The 19,419-nt window shown below is 46.6% G+C and overlaps 2 protein-coding genes across 2 annotated transcripts in view; one reads left to right on the top strand and one right to left on the bottom strand.

Annotated features, from left to right (window-relative positions):
- Positions 1 to 9,879, top strand: part of jag1b (jagged canonical Notch ligand 1b) — a 29,573-nt gene extending 19,694 nt beyond the window's left edge. The window contains exons 15-26 of the mRNA XM_071903375.2: positions 43 to 156; positions 322 to 435; positions 616 to 729; positions 1,175 to 1,291; positions 2,118 to 2,145; positions 2,668 to 2,753; positions 3,378 to 3,491; positions 3,598 to 3,707; positions 4,949 to 5,188; positions 5,847 to 5,978; positions 6,265 to 6,415; positions 7,047 to 9,879. Coding sequence (XP_071759476.1) covers positions 43 to 156; positions 322 to 435; positions 616 to 729; positions 1,175 to 1,291; positions 2,118 to 2,145; positions 2,668 to 2,753; positions 3,378 to 3,491; positions 3,598 to 3,707; positions 4,949 to 5,188; positions 5,847 to 5,978; positions 6,265 to 6,415; positions 7,047 to 7,525 — 1,799 coding nt within the window. The 3' untranslated portion in view covers positions 7,526 to 9,879. The remainder of the gene's footprint in view (positions 1 to 42; positions 157 to 321; positions 436 to 615; positions 730 to 1,174; positions 1,292 to 2,117; positions 2,146 to 2,667; positions 2,754 to 3,377; positions 3,492 to 3,597; positions 3,708 to 4,948; positions 5,189 to 5,846; positions 5,979 to 6,264; positions 6,416 to 7,046) is intronic.
- A 483-nt stretch (positions 9,880 to 10,362) lies between these two features.
- Positions 10,363 to 19,419, bottom strand: part of slx4ip (SLX4 interacting protein) — a 31,385-nt gene continuing 22,328 nt past the window's right edge. The window contains exons 7-8 of the mRNA XM_078288596.1: positions 11,800 to 11,906; positions 10,363 to 11,704 (exon numbers count right to left, since the gene is read on the bottom strand). Coding sequence (XP_078144722.1) covers positions 10,873 to 11,704; positions 11,800 to 11,906 — 939 coding nt within the window. The 3' untranslated portion in view covers positions 10,363 to 10,872. The remainder of the gene's footprint in view (positions 11,705 to 11,799; positions 11,907 to 19,419) is intronic.

Here is a 19,419-nt window from a genome sequence, read left to right as displayed (position 1 = left end):
TCCCCATCTTAAAGTGTGTTTGTCTCTTCACCCCTTTCTTAGACATCAACGACTGTGAGAGTAACCCATGCCGTAATGGAGGCACCTGCATTGACAAAGTCAGTGTGTACCAATGCATCTGCGGCGACGGCTGGGAAGGGGAACACTGCGAGATCAGTGAGTAGGATTCCTTTGTGCGCACAATGATCCGATGCATGCCTCGCGTGTACCTCTTCAAAACATCGGCACCTGGTTTCAGTGCATAAAGTTGGCTGTTAGGTGCTTTGCATATGATCGTATATGATGTATGAATCACATTCCCACTGTCGATGTTTCTACCAGACATTGATGACTGCAGCACCAGCCCCTGTCACAATGGAGGGACATGTCGAGACCTGGTGACTGATTTCTTCTGCGAGTGCAAGAATGGCTGGAAGGGAAAGACGTGCCACTCCCGTAAGAGCCCCTTTTTTCTTTCTTCCACGCCCATGTTGTCTGCCTGTGCAGGCTCATGGTATGCGCTTATGGCTGTATGTAATTACCCCATCTTCTATACGTGTGTGTACCGTACAAGTGTGTGTGTATGCAAACTCTGCACAGCTTAAGCAACCCTAAGATCTTAAATGCTCCCTCCAGGTGAAAGCCAGTGTGATGAGGCCACATGCAACAACGGAGGCACCTGCCATGACGAGGGAGACACGTTCCAGTGCAAGTGTTCCCCAGGGTGGGAGGGGACGACTTGTAACATAGGTGAGTCACGCAGTAGGGGCAGTTTGTTAGAGCTATATATATATTTATACACAAGAAGATTGCTCTGTGGGAGAGCTCAGCCTTGTCTTAGATTTTAATCAGATCTGTCAGATCCGTGAGGTCCACAAACAGTTTTTATCCCCTCACTCTGTCAACGCTCCCTCCCTTCCCACCTTCCTCGCCCATTTTCCTTCTCCTGTGTGCGTTGACAGATATCTGCTTAAAATCCCCGATTGCACTGATAATACACTTCAAAGTTCGGGAACGCAGATTCCCCCTTAGAGAAAATAAAAACCTCACCAAAAAAAAAAACCCCTAACCAACATCCAGCCTTGTATGTCTGGTAACTTCTATGAACGCTGATTGCGCCGATAATCCGCGTCAAAGTAGTGGAACGCTCTGTAATTTACACTGACAAAAACTGAACCTCTCCTTTCTCTCTCAGCCAAGAACTCCAGCTGCCTTCCAAACCCCTGTGAGAACGGCGGCACCTGTGTGGTGAGCGGAGAGTCCTTTACCTGCGTCTGCAAGGAGGGCTGGGAGGGCCCCACCTGCACCCAGAGTAAGTTCTCCTTACAGGGGGGAGAAGTTGGGGTTAGGCTGGGGACAACTATTATTAAATGATCATAAACCCCCCCCCCCCCCGCCTAGTGAAGAGGTGCAGCCCTATGCATACCTTTCCTCATTCCCCCATGCTTTCCTCTCCCATCCCCTCTTGATCCTTACCTCTTTTCTTTTTAATCTCTTTCCTCCCTGCGCTCCCTCTGTCTCTCCCTCACTCTCTGGCTGCAGGCTGTTGCTGGCCATGAGAGGAGAAGGGGGGGGGGGCAGGAGAAAGGGGTTCAAACTTAGGAAAGTGGAGACAGATGTTTCCCCCCCCCCCCACCCTCCTCTCCTCCAACACACACCCCTCTCTCCCTCTCTCTCGTTGTGCATTCCTGTCCAAACAGTGACATGTCGGCTTGTTCTGCAGCCCTCCTCCATTTCCCTGGCTTCCCTGGGATCCCTGTGCATGTACTCCAAAACATAAATTCCCCCTACATTTATAACGGGAGGGAGAAGCAGTTGGGGTGTGGAGGGTGCGGGGTGTGGGGGGGAGGGGGGAGGGGGGGTGGGTGCTGGCAAAGCTGGAACTCATTTTGAGGGTGAGAGTCGACTGCATTGTTTGCTCTGTGTAGTTAATAAGGCAGAGTAATCAGGCAGCGCGGAGCCCGGGCCCGACCGGCCCAACACGCCTCTGCACACGCAAGCTCAGACGTGCTCTTTGCCGTGATCTGCCCTAAACACTCATGTGTGTGGGAAAAAAAACAACACACTCTCACTCCTTTCTGTCTCTCTCCCTCCCTCCCCTCTCCCTCACTCCCTTTCTTTCTTTCTTTCTCTTTCAGATACCAACGACTGCAGTCCCCACCCATGGTAAGTGGAAGCCAAACATTTCCTGTAGAGTTAGAGACACGTAAACAGGGTGCTCCTCCTGCACAGTAGTTTCTCACCTGCAGGCTCTCTCTCTCTCTCTCTCTCTCTCTCTCTCTCTCTCTCTCTCTCTCTCTCTCTCTCTCTCTCTCTCTCTGTCTCTGTCTGTCTCTCTGTCTGTCTCTCTGCTGAGAAACAGGCACACGCCCTTCCCTGTCATTCCTGGGGTGCAATCAGCTAACCCTCTATTGTGAGCTCCCAGGCGCGACTGTAGTTAACCACACACCACTGGAGCTCACTCCCAAACCCATGCATACTTGTCCATTAAAAAGAACAAGCCTGATTGCCTTAATTGCCTTTCAGAAATGGTTATTATATGGTGATTGCAGGGGAAAACACCAGCCTGAAATCTTTTCATGTGAAGTGTTAAGGGTATAGGGAGCGTGCATCAGTGTCAGTCTGTAAAAGAAAGCCCAGAGGGGCAGAGATCTCCATGATGAATTGACACTGACCTTTTTTGTGCAGCTACAACAGCGGAACGTGCGTCGATGGAGATAACTGGTACCGATGCGAGTGCGCCCCGGGCTTCGCGGGACCAGACTGTCGGATCAGTGAGTATTAACTCCGCCGCCCCCCCCCCCCCCCCACACACCCCCTCCTCCCTGATCCCTGGCTGAGCCGCGGGTTGGAGCGGGCCCGGGCCGAGGGACTGTCATGGTCGCTCCAAATGGAAGGTCTAGCCGGCCAATTATCTGCGCAGTGGGCTGCGGGCCAGGCCCAGCCATGTCGGTGTCACTCCGCCGGGGCCCTGCTCTCGGCCCCGCTGCCGGCCCCGGGGGAAACGGGCTTACCAGGCCAACAGCTAATCAGCCATGCTCTCTGACACTGATTACACAGATTGTTTTCCCTCTTAAAGGCTTTCAGATGGCCACATTCTTTCCCATTGGGAACCCTTTGTTCTGCTAAGTCCAGCCTTTAGCTCCTGCATACCTGCTAATGATGCTGCTTTTAATATCGAGCTGCACGGGGCAAATAGTCCAAAGGCTGATTTAAAGCATGTTTGCTTGTCTTTTATTAACTGGTGTGTATGTATACATATGGTTCAAATGACACATGTGACTTCAGTGAATTTGGCCTAGGAATTAGATTTGTGCGCTGACTGCTAATCCAGTGTTTGTGTGCTGTCTAGCTGCGGTGGAGCCATTTCTTACCTCTAGCTCTTTCCTCTGTGGCAGATATTAATGAGTGCCAGTCCTCTCCCTGCGTCCTCGGTTCCACCTGTGTGGATGAGATCAACGGATACCGCTGCCTGTGTCCACCAGACAGGACCGGACCCCACTGTCAGGAAGGTACTTATCTCCCTCAGAACAAACAGGAGCAGACACACACACACACACAATCACACATGCTATTTCTGATGTTGTATTTTTAACGCTTTTGTTGCACTTGACACAGTGACAAGAAGACCTTGCTCTGTTAATGGACACGTCACCCCTGATGGATCCAAATGGGACGAAGACTGCAACACTTGCCACTGTTCCAATGGGAAGGTTGTGTGTACAAGGGTAGGTCTTCACACACTATTATTGTATATACACTGAATATAGAGAAAATGATGTAAAATGGATTTCTGGTGGCTCTACTGTGAAGTGCATTTTCTCCACATGCTTTTGATCCTCCTATCTTCCCATGAAAGATCACATTCAACACATAATGTCTTTGTTTACTGATGGGAGAAGGGCCATGCACAAATACCATGAAATAAATGTTTAAAGGCTTTAATCCACAAGGTTTAGATGGTTGCACAAGTATTTGAAAAGCATGACAATGGTCTTATTATCACCATATAAACCTAATTGAGTATCAACTAAGAAATTATTGTTATGGCATTGGAGACTGCACTGCTTTTATAGAGAGCTGAAACACAACAGATTGTGTCATGGGGCGGAGTTTGCTTGGGGTGGAGTGGCGAATTCTATACAGAGATGATGCAGTTCGCTTTGAAGAGAAACACAATGGCGTTGTTAAAAATAGGTGTCAAATGCCATTTCAGAATTTCCCATAAGCTCATGGGGTTCAGATTTTGTGATTTAGAAGGCCGTGGTATTGCTATCATTATCATGCTCGTCTAACCACTGGGTGAACAATTGTGCCTCGTTGACTCTGCTCCCCTCGGGAAAGAAATGCATCATGGGATGAAAGTGATCTGGGGCTGGGAGGTACACCGTATTTAAACATATTCTAGTATGAATACAAAAAGGTAGATGTTTTTATACTACTTCTGCCTACAATAGTTTATTTTTTAAGTATATTTTAAATGTGCATTGCAGCAATATTAGCATTATTACATGTAATTTGTGATGAGAATAGACTATAATTAAAGTAACATCATAGTTTTGACCAAAAAGGCATCACTGTTTAGTTTATAGTGGGGGGAAAGGAAGGAACAAATGCCATGAAATACAATTACACAGTCAAAAACAACTTAAAAAAATATATTAAAATGCAGTGAAATTTTGGCCATAGCACCCAAAGGGATCCCAATAAATCTGCACTTCAGTCCAGTTAAGTATTAGCCTTGACGTCTAAGGGCTAGTTGGCTGAAAACCATGTGAGGAAATGTACCATTACAGAGCCGCCACTATCCTTGACTGTGGGGAAAATTAGTGTTAGTGTTTCCATTATTTTGCCCATACCCTGTTTACAGTGCTGTTTCATTCCCATGGTACATAAATAGCTTTTTAGGCATAAGTATACATTAGGTTTTACTGAACGAATGTGGCTTCTTTTGTCGTATTTTGTCCAGATGTGGTGCGGCCCCAAGTCATGCCAGCTGGGTGCCAAAGGTCGCAGCGGGTGTCCTTCGGGCCAGAGCTGCGTCCCTATCAGGGAGGGCCACTGCTTCGTGAGGCCCTGTCTCGGCCTCGGAGAGTGCTGGCGCTCCAACCCCCCGCCGCCCCCCACCAAATGCCACCCCAGCTCCAGTTACCAGGACAACAGCTGCGCCAACATCACCTTCACCTTCAACAAGGAGACCATGCCTCGAGTGAGTTACCTAGGCACCAGAGAGACAGATTGAATTAAAGGTTTTTGGGTCATTTTTCATGCCTCTCCCTCCACCCTACATTTCCACCACCCCTCTTAATTCAATGGGAGCAGCAAACTGTGAAAGATCAGGTTTTCAGAAGTGCTCAGCCATCCCTCCCGGGGAAAAAAGTTTCCAGTCCAAGTCTCTCTCGCGAAGTGTTCAGTCATGTATATCGGTGTGTTCCAGGAAGAAAAAATGGGGGGATTTCGCTCTCCTTTCCCTGTGTTGTTGCCTGCATCCAAGTTTTTCGGTGTTCCTCAGAACTAAAGCATTCAGGACTTCATGACTAATGCCAATCCGCTCTTAACCTGACCGCACTGCGAGATTAATTTCAGGATCATATGGATTTGAGCTAAAACAGGGACCACTGGCGACTCTGTCACCACATGGGATCATCACTCGCCAGTTGTTTAACAAGCATGACAGCAGATAGTGACAAGCATATGAGCCTGTGGTCTTTAATCTAAATGAGGTGGATCCCAACCAGATAGAGTGTTGGACATGTTGCCAAAATACAGGCATAACTCCTCCTTGCTTTTCAGTTCCCCTCTTTATTTTCTCCATTTTCCGTGTGCCTTAACTTTTGCTTCGTTTGTCTCCCCCGTGTCGTGTCCAGGGCCTGACTGTGGAGCATGTGTGCAAGGAGCTGAGGCACTTGTATGTGGTGAAGAATCTCTCCTTGGAGCATTCCGTGTCCATAACCTGCGACCCCTCGTTCTCGGCCAGCAACGAGATCCACGTCTGCATCGTAAGTACCTCCTCCCGCTGTCGTCCGCCTCCTCCATATGTTTGTCCGACTCCATCATACTCAAAAAAAAAAAAAACCTCTATGAGCTAACCTGCTGCTGAATGATTTATCTTAGATTGATAGCCTGCAGCATGCTTTCTTAGGAGCGTTTAGTCATGCTCTTAAGGGATATGTGCTGGATTTAGCTTTGTTTGGGAGTTGTGTGAACAGCTGACACGTAAACACAGCAGAAAACACAAACCCTCACCGACCGACTCAAACCTCACTCTCTCCTTGGTGTTTCTAGTCCACTGAGGACCACCGGTTGGACAGGAGCCCCATTAAAGAGATCACAGACAGGATAATCGACCTGGTTAGCAAGCGCAACGGGAACAACACCATCAACACCATCATCACCGCCATCGCAGAGGTGCGCGTGCCAAGCCCCAGCAAAACTGGTATGAACCGCCTCCTCACTCTGCTGATTGCTGCTTAGACCGTTTGTGAAGTGTCCTAGACTTGCACACACTTGCATGTCTAAAGAGGGACGGGAGCTTTTTGTTTTTTTTTCCCAGAGAGAGAGAAATAGATGAGATAGATGAGATAGAGAGCCTAGCCTTGAACATGACAGCACTCCTGAGCAAACAAAAACAAAACACACACATACATGAAAAGTAATTCCCGATCCTCCCACACTGCTCAGACTGCCCAGTTCTGCCTTCTCATGAGCCAGGATTTCTATGGAAAGACCGGAGCCGCTTGGCTATGCTGGCTCTAGATTGGCTCATAGCGTGACTGTCTGGAGACGTAGAAAGTCTCCCGCATGTGTGTGTCCGCCATTCATCAACACGGTGACAGCAGACTTCTGCCACGGCCAGACAGAAGCCTCGCCTCCTCCCCTGTTAGGGGCTCAGAGGTCAGGTTGCACTAGCGGGAGCATGTTAGTGATGGTAGAAGCCTTGATTTAGTGCAAATATATAATAAAAAAGTATTGGATATTAGTTATTTGTTCGGGGGATTTCATTCTTTTAGATGGATGTGTATTGTGTAACTAGTGTGTGACCCTGACTGTCCGTTCTGTGTTGTCAGACTACCTGGTGCCCCTCCTCAGCTCCGTCTTCATCGTCATCTGGGTCCTCGTGCTGGTCTCCATCTTCCTGTGGTGCATGCGGCGCCGGCGGAAACAGGGCAACCACGGCAACGCGTCGGCCACCGGCTCGGAGGACAACACCACCAACAACGTGCGGGAGCAGCTGAACCAGATCAAGAACCCTATAGAGAAGCACGTGGGCCTCACGGTGGCCATCAAAGACTACGAGGACAAGAACTCCATCATTGCCAAAATAAGGACAAATCATCCGGAGGGGGATGAGGACGACAAGGAGAGGCACTTACAGAAGGGCCGCTTCGCCAAACAGCCAGCATACACACTGGTGGAGAGGGACGAGAAGACGCCCATCTCCAACCCCAACTCCACATCCAGCAAACACCCGAACTGGACTAATAAACAGGACAACAGAGACTTGGAGACAGCAAACAGCATAAACAGGATGGACTACATTGTATAGCAGACAGCTGCGTTGCTGTGCAACCAAGCCCTACGCCCTCAGACCCCGGTGGCGGGTGGAACGGGGAAGCTTCGGGATGTGTAGTTCCTAAACTGTCGCGTCAAATCTTTGACCCCGCAGTTAGTATTTTCAGATATTCCCCGTGTTAATTTAAGTTTTGACAAGCTGGCTTACACTGGCAGTGACGGTTGCTTTGGTTGGCTGGAAATGCTCGGCACTGGTATACATTTCACTGCAGAACTGAAAGTGTCCTCCAATGCATTTCATTTCCCGTTTATTTGGTGGACACAGCGAAGGGGCTCCCGCTCCTCTCATTTTTTTATTTTTTTTTCCAGCATTATTTAAAATTTTCTTTAGTAGTAATTGTTGTACAATGACTAAAAGTACCCAACACATTCAACACTAGAGCTAATTGTTTTAGTACGTGTTTGAATTCTCCCTAGGTGACGAACAAATAGTTCTGTTTGGAGAAAGTGCCTTTTCAGCTTTAGACCTCAGCAACTGTCAAAAATGAGAAAAAAAAGATCAACTTTATTATTTATTTTTATGTTTTCTTTTGGGCGGGTGGGGTGGGGAGGGCGGGATCAATGTCAGCAGTTGCTGCCAATATGAAGAATTTATGTGTCGATTTAGAACATGTAGATATGTACATTTTTTTATTAATCATTGTGTATATTTGATTTATTAACTTAATAATCAAGAGCCTTAAGATATCATTCCTTTTTATTTATATGTTCTGTCTAGAGTTTGAAGGTTTTGATAGCTGCGGAGCTTACCGTTTCTTTCAATGACTTAATTTTTTTTTTTTACTCATTCTATAAATGCCAAATTTCAAAGAAGACAAAGGATGGGCACTTTTGGCCTGAAAGAATTTTCTTTCTTTTTTTTATTTCACACATTTGACATTTCATTGTATTGGATTCATTTTTGCCAGGACCTTGATTGAAGGCAAGTGAGGTTAGGACAACAGAAGAGACCGGCTGCGTTGAGGGATGCACATAGTGGCAGACATATTGCTTGCCACTAATGGATAAACACTTAAGGGAACAAAATCCTTTAGCAGCTTCCAAAATTGAACCCATTGACATTCAAAGGCTGTCAAAATCCAGCAGCTTGTAAGGCAAATCACATCAATACGACACGCCAGAATTCCCATCTGCTTTAGTCAGCATAATATCATAAGCTAGACCATGAGTACTTGAACAGTAGGGGGGCAATGGGAACACTGTAGAATCAGATAAAACACACTGCCTTGCTCTGCAGGAGTCCGCTTTCTCTCTGTGCACATTTGTTTCTTTTTAAATGAGGCTCTTAAAAGACAAACATGTTTTATCTCATTTGTTAACCCTTTGAGATCATGGCAACATTTTGTGTCCTTTTTTTTTTTTTTTTTTGACTTGTGTTATGAACTTGAGAATTATTTGTGTTGATCTGGCAATATATTTTTGAAAGTCATATTTATTAAATATTTTGTATGAAAAGAGAATTAAAGTTGTCTTTGTTCTGGAGAGCGAGTGAAAAGAGTCTGTCTCTGATGCATCGAGCCAAACATGTCAGAGCGTATGAAGGGCTTCTCAGAGAGCTTAGCGTGGGAACTGAAGACACATCATAGACGAGAGCAAGGTCTCTGTCCAAATGTGTTTACAACTAATTGCGTTGTAGCGAGCGCGCCTCGCATTAATCAAGTCAATCCTGAAGACAGACATTGTGACAAAAATACCCAAGCTCCTCATGATCCTCAGACAATGTTGCCCTTGTTGGGACGGGTTGAACTAACGGACTTAACGAAACCCTTTCAATCTACCAGGCCTACGTTGTGGTGTAGAGTTGAACTGAGCTTAAGACCCAGTCTTCTGCAGAATCTGTTTAAAAGGATTAAAGCTAAGGCAGCAGATTAGCAACACCTCTCCAGAACGATCTGAAACACCGGGGTCACTTTCACTAATCCACCATCTTGTCTGTGCCTTGATAAGGACAGAATTGGATCAAGAGGCCTCTGCTTAGCGACTGGGATGGTCCCGGCTCAGATTACACCCGGCACTAAGTAATTGAAGGGGGAGAGGAACAGAGGAGCAGTGGCTCATGTATCAGTTATGTTGGACAGGACACTGTCAAACTGCCATGATCATCTGTTAGAAGTCATGTTGGCTGACAACACCAGCATCAGCCGGTCTGTCATGTGTGAGAGCAAGACAACAAGGATCAACAAGGTATTTCATGCTGGTTGCTCCCCATGAATCTTCAGACCTATTTGCATATTTCCACAAAGACGCAGGGACTGCTTTTCCTGGGAAAAAAACATCTTTATTGAAACCATAAAATGTGTTTCCATGAAAATAAAAGTGATTAATCAAGAGTAACATGTTCAGGCAACTTTATGAGTCATCTAGTGGAACATCTTGGGCCTTAAATGGGGGCACCATGCCAGTACTGGGGTACGTGTGACTGTTGGCCCATAGTTGCCCCACGCTCTCTCGGGGCCTGTGGGGTGATAGGGGGCACCTCTGCCCCCCCAAGTGGCCCCTGGGCTCCCTCTGTGGATCCTGACTTGGTAGAGAGTGCCTCTGCAGAGGAGAAGACAGCAGCAGCCTACACCTAAACCTCTGATACTCAAGAAGTCTGGCTATTGCCACATAAAACCACAAATATTTCAACACTGTTGCAGTACCAACACATATTTGGACAGTTAAATTCAAAATAGGAGTTGTACAATACACTCCCTTTAAAAATAAACCTCAGGTGCTCAGTAACTAAGTACTGGGCAAATAGAATGTGAATGCATGCTAACCACAATATAAAAAGAGGTTTAAATACAACTTTAAAAACAAAGAGGGTGATGAAATAAATCTGGAAAGGGAAATCAATCACATAGTGGAGCTTCAGCAGGGAAACTGGACAGTTTTCAGACACGTAGGAGCCAGTGTTTCAGACTGAGAGCCATGACGTACTGCATGGCTCCTGCCTGTCTGAAATCCCCAATCTTTAACACAAAACCAAATCTAAACTCCAATTAAAGGTTTTTGACTTTCATTTGCGAGCCTCTCTTGACCACCACTACTTATGGGTGGAGGCAAAGTCTGTTTCAACTATTTGACAAAGCATAACTCAAACACTCATGTATCAATTGCCACAATATGTTAAGCATTTGATCTGTGTGTGTGCGTGTCTGCATCTGCGTCTGTGAGAAGAATAGAGATTGTATTCAAATGTGAAGTGTGTACGAGTGTGTGCGCAGCTAAAAATGCAAGTCTGCGGAGGAGACTGCACGGGGTAAACATCTAGCCTGACACAATATCATCTCTATCTCCGTGGCGTCAGGCATCTTTACTGTAGCTTGTCTCTCCCCCTCAGGACCTCTTCAGCCGTCGTAATCTGGAGGTTCTGGGCACATATTCGCTCCCCTCCTCTGCGAGTGTGGATCTGGAACTAATAGAGGAGCCCGAGGATGCAGGCTTGACAGATAGGCCCCTCAGACTTGCGGCCAGCCTGTTTTGGTTTGTCTGTGCCGTGTTATTGCTTGTGAGGGGGAGCCTCTGGGCCCGTTTCCCTGGAGTAAGCAGCTCTACTTCCAGTGTGGTTTTGTTGCACTCTGAGACTGGGAAAGCCTTGGACTCTGCCTCGGCTTTGGCTTCGACTGGAGGAAGGGGCGGCGGAGGAAGGAGGTCATACTTGGATGTTTGCGAGGAGCGTTCGACGGGGTGCGTTCGCATGGTGAGCTCACGGGCTGAGGAGGCTGGAGGCGCTCCAAGGCACGTCCTCTTGGCCCTCTGCGGGCGCGGGTCTTCCCTCGCGCCGCTCGGCTTGCACCTCTTGCTCTTGCCGGTCTCCTGATTGATTTTATGCTGGGAGGAAACTGCTGAGTCTCCGTTGGGGTTGATGCTGTCTGGGAGTCTGTTCTCAGTCAGCTGCTCCCGGGTCAGGCCCTGCTTTTGCTCTCCTGTACTCTCAACCTGGGCCATTTCAACTAGGGCGGCGGGGCAAGGCAGCAAGCTTAGCTGCTGCTCTGCCTCTGGGAGGGGCACCTTCTCTCCAGGGCTGCACACGGTCTCTCTAGGGCTCGTTTCTGACTCTCCAGGTCTGAGCTCCTCTCTCTGGTCTTTAGCACTGGCTCTCTGGTCAGGTCGCTGCACCCCCACACTGGAACCACAGAGCTCTCGCTGGACACTGGCTTGTCGGGCCCTGAAAACGTTGAAAGCATAAGAGGATATGAACAGATACATGAGCGTCCTCTCTGACTGGTGGGGTCGGAAAGTTCTGCATTAGATCATGCTTACATCTTTTGAAGCACGGTCTTCTTTGTTTTTGTGGGGCCGTTTAAAGGCTCTTGGGTTTCTCCCACTCTGGAAAAATATTCGGATCTGCTTTGTTCACTCAGCTCAGTCTAGAGAGGACAAACAGAATCAGTGTAAACAAAAAATATTATTCCTGGCATGCTCTGGAAAGGTTTGGCTCCACAGCGGACTGCTGTCATCATCTGGCATTTTCAGACATTACAGAAAGGCAGATTACATCCACTAGATTTAACCTGCTGGAACAATGATAAAATAATTCATATAATTAAAAATGCAATACAAAAAGAAGTGGGTTGTGCATTGAGTTTATATAAATTTATCCCCTTTTGATTCTGCTGAATTCCAGACAGTGCTGTCTCCTATTCCATACTCTCACTGATTAGCTGTCTTAGACATTGTCTGAGCTTAGGCAGACAGTTATATTGAACTATGATATAGTACATTAAGAATGTTTGCTATCATGCCTTCAGAGACACTTAGTAACACCCCAGCTGGCACAGAGAATTAGTCCCCCACTTGACTAACACTGTCCAAAGGAACCACTTCAAAGGCTTGTGAAAATAATCACCAGGCCGTCATAGTGTGACGTGCGTTTCATAGTCTCCACTCTGAGGCTTGGAGTGATACTTGCAGCCTAAGGCAGAATTACTAAACTGCGAAACCATGTTGACAAGTTAAAACAGCCATTTAAGAAGGCTCATTAATAGGGCGATGGAGCAAGGCAAGGGAAAAATGCAACTGAAGCACGGCAATGGAAAAATGCAAAAATAGGCAAAAAAGAAAAAAAAGAAAAATACATGTCTAGGGGGACAGAGGATAATAAATGAACAATTTAGTGGCAGTAGTCTCATGGGTAGTGAAGCAACTTTTTGACTGGTGGGCTCACTGCTTCAAATCCATAGACAAGAAAAGAAATAGGAGCCCTCTCCCCGCCCTTAACAACTACCATTGACACTGCCTTTGAGCAAGGCACTGAATCCCAGACTATTCAAAGAGAGCTGCTTTGTGGCCAACAGTATGACTTTGTGGACTTAAGTCTTATCACTAGAAAGTCGTTCAAAGGTCCTTCAGTGGAAAGAATAATTGTGTTATTATATATCTAATACTTTGAGTGACTCAAGCGTATCAAAGTAGTGTGAATCAAATGGTGTGACAGTGCTGTGACTAACTGGCTTCGTATCAAGACATCTCATCAGTTTTGTGTGGGTTAGGTAAGATACCAAGACAACAAGGAAATCCAAAAACAAACAACCTGGCTCCCAATGCGGCCCTATGAGATCACAAGCCATGATGAATTGATGGTTGATTGCAGCAACTGTAGCTGACTGACATGAGACCGTGAGTGTGTGTGTGTATGTATGTGTGTGTGTGTGTGTAACCTTCCCTGCCCCTGCCACTATTCTCCCAGGCCGTTGTCGTAAATAATGTGTCCTAAGTTAACTTGCCTGGTTGAATAAGGGTTAAAAGTTCAATATACACACGCACTTTGAAGTCTTTGCAATATCGGTGATGGGCAAGGCACCCTCTGAGGCAGAACGAGGGGAGAGCAAGAGATTGGATCTCACCAACGTGCGCCTTCAACAGGCCACTAATGAAGGTTAATCGCGGGTCCTTTCCTTGGCTGAGCCAGAACAGAACGTGAACTTATGAGAGGACAAGGGACGCTGGGGGGAAATTGAGCAGAACTTAAAGGTTCAGAGCCTGTCAATTTATCCCAAACTAATTGCATCAAAAACATTGGTGGGAGAATGTCAGAGTAGCTCTGGCTTACAGATGGAAGCTAGGTAGACTCATTTCATCAGAATGAGCAGCGTATAGATGAGTTGAAGCAAAATACACACTACCTGTGTCTCATGTCTTGTTAGTGTATTTAGAAATAACTAATAAAAGGAGCCAAAAGAAAAAGAGTTAACAGCTACCCTATACTCTATAGACTACTGGAGTGGGAAATTACTACCAGCCAAAAGCTAAATGTTTACTCTACCAGCCACTAACAATTGTTATTTGTGGGTTTATTACTATTCCAAAAACTGGCTGGTAAAATAATCAAAGTGACTGTTTTGTAAGAATCCAGCTGCCACTGTGACCAGAAAGCAAAAAAAAAAAGTTTCTTTCCCGTCCCGCTGACTACACAAATTGAGATTTCAAGATACCAGTGACAATATAAGACCCGATACACAAGAGGAAAGGAGTAATCGTCCCGAGTTCGAAGGGCAAGTTGGGGCATTGTGGCTTGGCAGTGGGTGTTGAGACCTAGCCACTGCACTATGGTCTGTGGTGCGGTGGACGGCATAAAGAGGCCAGATGGAGGGGAGTGGGGGTGGGTTGAGCAACAGGGAAGTAGGCGGAGAGGACAAGAAACGAGGGACGAGATACTACAGAATGAATGAGAGAGACAGAGAGAGAGAGAGAGAGTATAGAGAGGAGCGCAACAAAAGAGGAGGCACCCCCCCCCAGAGTCACATCCCCTGACCTCAGCAGTCTCTCCAGCATGCCCACAAACACAAGAATCCTCACACAGGAAGTCCTCCACAGGCTGGCCTTTGTGTGGAGATGGAGTCATGTTAAGAGTGTGGGCTGGGGATCTGTCTCTACGCGCTCTCATACCCCAAACCATGGCTAGCCTCGGATTTGGGACAGTGACACACATGCACGCACGCACCCACGCACCCACGCACGCACGCACGCACCCACCCCGGACGACAACAACAATTCTGAGAAAGATGTGGGTGCGATCATTTGCATTGTAATGCCTTGATATGTATTCTCATCTGTTTAATATGAATAAATGCCGTTTGAAAATGAACTTGAAAGAAAAACCAACAAGAAGCCAATGGGAGGCTCGCTGGGAAAGCTTCGTGTCTTTCGGTTCCTGTCGGCACAACATCAAAAGAGCGAGGCGTAGAGGGATCCAACGAGAGCGAAAGACAAGGACGGAGGGATGGAGAGGGAAGAGGATGAAGGGAGGAAGGGGCAGCAACTGGAAAAGGGGGGGAGATGGGGAGAGAGAGCGAGAGAGAGAGAGATGGCGCATGAATAATTATCACGAGCTATGTGGATAAAACGGTAAGTAGCGTGTGGGAACCAGGGTGGCCTAATCTTGTACGGAATGATGCAAACCCCCAATGGCTGGAGAGCGGCCATGGAAAGAGCAAGAGAGGGAGGGAGGGAGAGAGGGAGGGAGGGAAAGAGGGAGGGAGGGAAGGAGGGAGGGAGGGAGGGGCCAGCGATAGTGGTAAATAAGAACCTCCAGCCACCACCACCACCACCACCTCTCCCTCAGCAACAAGGATTTAAACCCCCCCAACGCCAGCCAGTCTGCTCGCCCCCACACAAAGCTGCAAAACAGCTCTCGTGATGCAACATGTAGAGTAGACTAACATTACCCTCCCCGGCTCCGGAGCCTGGCCTCCAAACAACACGGTTCCACCACAGGAGCTGCGACAGACGGCGCATCTGGATGTCAGATTACACATAGTAAAGCCTGGCAAAAGAGCGGGGAGAGGCGAGCAAATAAATCAATAGGTTTAAAAGGACACCATTGCCAGGCTCATTCTCCCAACTTGCCCCCGACTCTTGCTCTGCTGCCTGGATGACTGCTGGACACAACTTCAAACAGATAACCGACTGAGATTGTATAAAACACTCTCTCTCCTGCCGTCTAAGATAAGGTAGAAACACAGATAGGAAGATTATGTTGGTTATCTTTTAATGCAGCTGCACTTGAAAGTAATGGACTGATACGGCCTAATAGGCTCTCGCTGGCGGTCCCGCTGAGTGCAGCTCCGAAATACTCAACTTCTGCAGAGGATGACGAAACTTTTCCTCTTAGTATTTGAAGACGTTATTTATATAGCAGCCTAGACTATGTAGACATATAGTAGATTTATTCCCTATATAATGAGTCTTAATAATGTATTCATCTGCACAGTAGCATAGCGCTCTTGGCAGGTGAAAACCTTGCATCTCGAACATGCCAGCTTTTCAAGAACTAAGAAAAACAGACTTGTTTGTAGCTTGACGACTATGCAATTTCAGTTCCTCCAATGGGTTTTGAAAGGGTTTCATAAGCCCAAGGATTCGTAGAAGTTTCTCAACCCACAGAGGATCATGTAATCCTTCAATTAAAGTTAAAACAAGAAAATCACCTAAATTGGATTTGTGAGGTTTTCACCCGACATTGACAATAGGCCATCTTCTGCACAGGTCTGCATAGGAAAGCTACAGTTGCTGCAATCAACCATCAATTCATCATGGCTTGTGATCTCATAGGGCCGCATTGGGAGCCAGGTTGTTTGTTTTTGGATTTCCTTGTTGTCTTGGCATCTTACCTAGCCCACACAAAACTGATGAGATGTCTTGATACGAAGCCAGTTAGTCACAGCACTGTCACACCATTTGATTCATACTACTTTGATACGCTTGAATCACTCAAAGTATTAGATATATAATAACACAATTATTCTTTCCACTGAAGGACCTTTGAACGGCTTTCTAGTGGTAAGACTTAAGTCCACAAAATCCTCACACTGGCACCAACAAACAACAGCAACACTATTGAACAGTGTCATGGTAGAATAGCTCCCGTGGAGACATGCGTGAAACCGAGCAAGTCTACAACTTCCACTGTCTCCGCTTTCCCTCAAAACACTCACAAACCTCACTCCCCACTCGCCTGGCTCCCACAGAGGAAGCATGCCCTGTTTGTCTAAGCTCACCACATCTTCCATGCAACAAAGTCAACAAACATGCATGGGCACATACTTCTATAAAAAGGAGGACAGTTGTTATCCCTCACAATGAGAAAGTTTCTGGATCCACCCATCTGCAAGGATCAAGGCGAGCCATTAACTGTTTGGACGGCCTCCTTTTCAGGTAGGTAGGTCAGTCTGTGTACGGTATAACATACAGCATCTCAGTGAAACCAGCTTCTGACGGGGTGCAATGAGGCGGCATGATCATGTACTGTAACACACTATAGCCACGCAGTTGACGCAGGACGCCATTACTCCGGCCATTGGGAAAGAGCCGCTGCTGGCTGTTGAGAGCTGTGAAGAACAGAGGCGTGCTGAGGTCATGAGTAAACACACAGGCTCTTCCAGTGAGAGAGAGAGAGAGAGAGAGAAAGAGAGAAAGAGGGGGGGCTGGAAACACATCTGCTCTGCCTTTGATCCAACCTTCTGCAGCCCAGCACGCCACTCACCTCAGCTGCCCACTCTATGCCTGACTAGAAAACAACGGCCGCAATCACAAAACACTGGCTCTTCCTTCCCATGCTGCCCTGCTCACTGTTGGTGCTGACTCATAAGGGGAGCATCTTTTTTTATAAGCAACTCGTAATCCTGAAATGTCAAGGGAAAAAAAAAGGCTATGTGGTCTTGAGAGATGCCTTTTGTTGCCGATTCCCACACTCTCGTGCAAACTTCTCAGGCATTGAGTTTCAAGGCCCTACCTCTGCAGGGCAACAGTCCCTTCTACAGTTAGACCGATGCATCGGTTTGCTGATATTTCGGGCCGATATTGTCCTTTTAATAAAGATCGGGTATCAGACAGCCAGTCAATTTCTAAGGTTTGATTTTACTCCCAGCTTCGGGGGGGGGGGGCCGTATGTAAAACCTGTAATGAAACCTGCTTTGCTCTGCCTTAAGGAGCTGCTAACCCACTTAAAAAATTCATTAGTCTGGGTTTCAACTGAGTTTTAGTGTCTTATGATGGTCTAAATGCTCTTTCAGAGGCTTTTCCACCCTGACAAGAATAAAAACCTGGGGGGAAACACTGAATCCTTGTAATATTTGGGGGGGTTTTTTCGTCATGAAAAATGCTAAAATTTAATAAATACTGAATATCGGCACGAAAATATTGGCTATCGTCAGCTTCATTCCAAAAATGGTATCGGCCTTTAAAAATCAATATTGGTCTCTTCTACAGTATTGGACATGACTGAAGCTCTCCATGCGCTTTTTTTCGGCGAACCACAGCTCAGGATATGACTAATCAGTGAACACACTGTGCGAGAGACACACTGTACAGCACGAGGGTGGGAGTGTGATGCTGGCTTTCAGTGGACATTAAAAGGCCAAACATGATGTCACCTTAGTTCCCTCACAACATAACCCCCTGACCTTATGAGAAGTGCTAATTTGATGAGACTATATTTCCACTGTGGTCGAGGACTTTTGTACAACAAATTACACACACTGAATCCAAACAATAGAGTCCATAACATCCCAGAGTGCTGGGAAACGTGGCATTTTTTTTTAAGAGTTGCGGGCTAAAAGACCCCCTCGTAAACATACGTCTACCTCTGACGTGCAATTCCAACGACACCGTTACTTTTTAGATGGCAACATTATGCATTTGCATCAATTGTGACTCATTGTGCAAAAAAAACACATTTTTTTCATTTAGATTCAGGACTTTCCTGGCACCATTAAATCTGCAAAAACTCCCTCTCTGACGAATTAGAACCGAGCGAAGGAGGTAAACAAATAATTGTTTTTGTCATGTGAAAAACTTCAGCCTTGCCGTCTGGTATCTTTCCCTTACTAACCACGCTCGAGGTTGGGCTAGTGAGAGCTCCACCGCAGGACTCCCACCCTCCAATTCCCTCCGCTTGTACTGTATGAGCCCAGAGAACCACATCCTGAGGAGAGGAACGCAATCGACAGCAATGCCTCCTTGAACTGGAAAATTGGTTACACAATCTGAACTTTTCACTGACGACTGTGCTGCTCCACTAAAAATATTACAATCGCTGCTTTCATTGGGAGCCAAACTGCGGAGAGTGCAGAGACATTTCAAAGGGAAACAATAGCAAAAACCCCATAGAAAAACAGCGGGCCACTGATCATGGGATGTGATGGGAGAGATGTCTGTCCTTGATGTCAGTGCCAAGGTGAGAGGCTCCACCACAATTTCCCAGAATACTCTGGGGAGTTTGGGTTCAAATGAACACTGGCCGAAGGATGCTTGCCTGTAATACGAATGGACAAAAAAGAACCAGAGTGTTAGGTCTTATGACATGGGCATGAGTGCAACACGATATACACAGCATGGACTCTTAAAGGGAAATACCCGCTGCCCCCAACTCCATCTGAGTCCAATCAATCAAGGCACATGACATCTGACGGCAGACAATCGTGTCAACTGAATCCTGCCTGAACAACCCAGACAATGTGCATGTAACAGAAAGATGAAGAGGTGTTGTTGTAATTCCATAAACTCTTAACAGGGCAGCATGAAAGATCTGTACTGGAGAAGTTACGCTCGTGAAAATAAAGTGTTTGCACTTAGACTGAGGTGGTGAAGGGTAGACAGAAACACTGGATCTTTATATCAGATGATGATATACTGTATGTCTACAATGTCTACACTGACTGCAATGGCAGAGTGAGCTGCGATAAAAGTAGAGAGATTTCAACTTTTTGCTGTCCTCTGCCACACTTTTCCAAACCAGATATTGAATCTGTCAAACTTCTACTCATCATTCTTTCTAGGACAAAACTAGACTTTCTCAGGACATGCAATTTGCAGAATTAGTTTTGGTATAATCATCCTGTGACTTCCCAATAATTCCGACGTTTACAACTGCCCCGTCTTTGA

Source organism: Centroberyx gerrardi, chromosome 15 (genome assembly GCF_048128805.1).
Source record: "Centroberyx gerrardi isolate f3 chromosome 15, fCenGer3.hap1.cur.20231027, whole genome shotgun sequence".
NCBI lineage: Eukaryota > Metazoa > Chordata > Actinopteri > Beryciformes > Berycidae > Centroberyx > Centroberyx gerrardi.
This window is presented reverse-complemented; position numbering and strand designations above follow the sequence as displayed.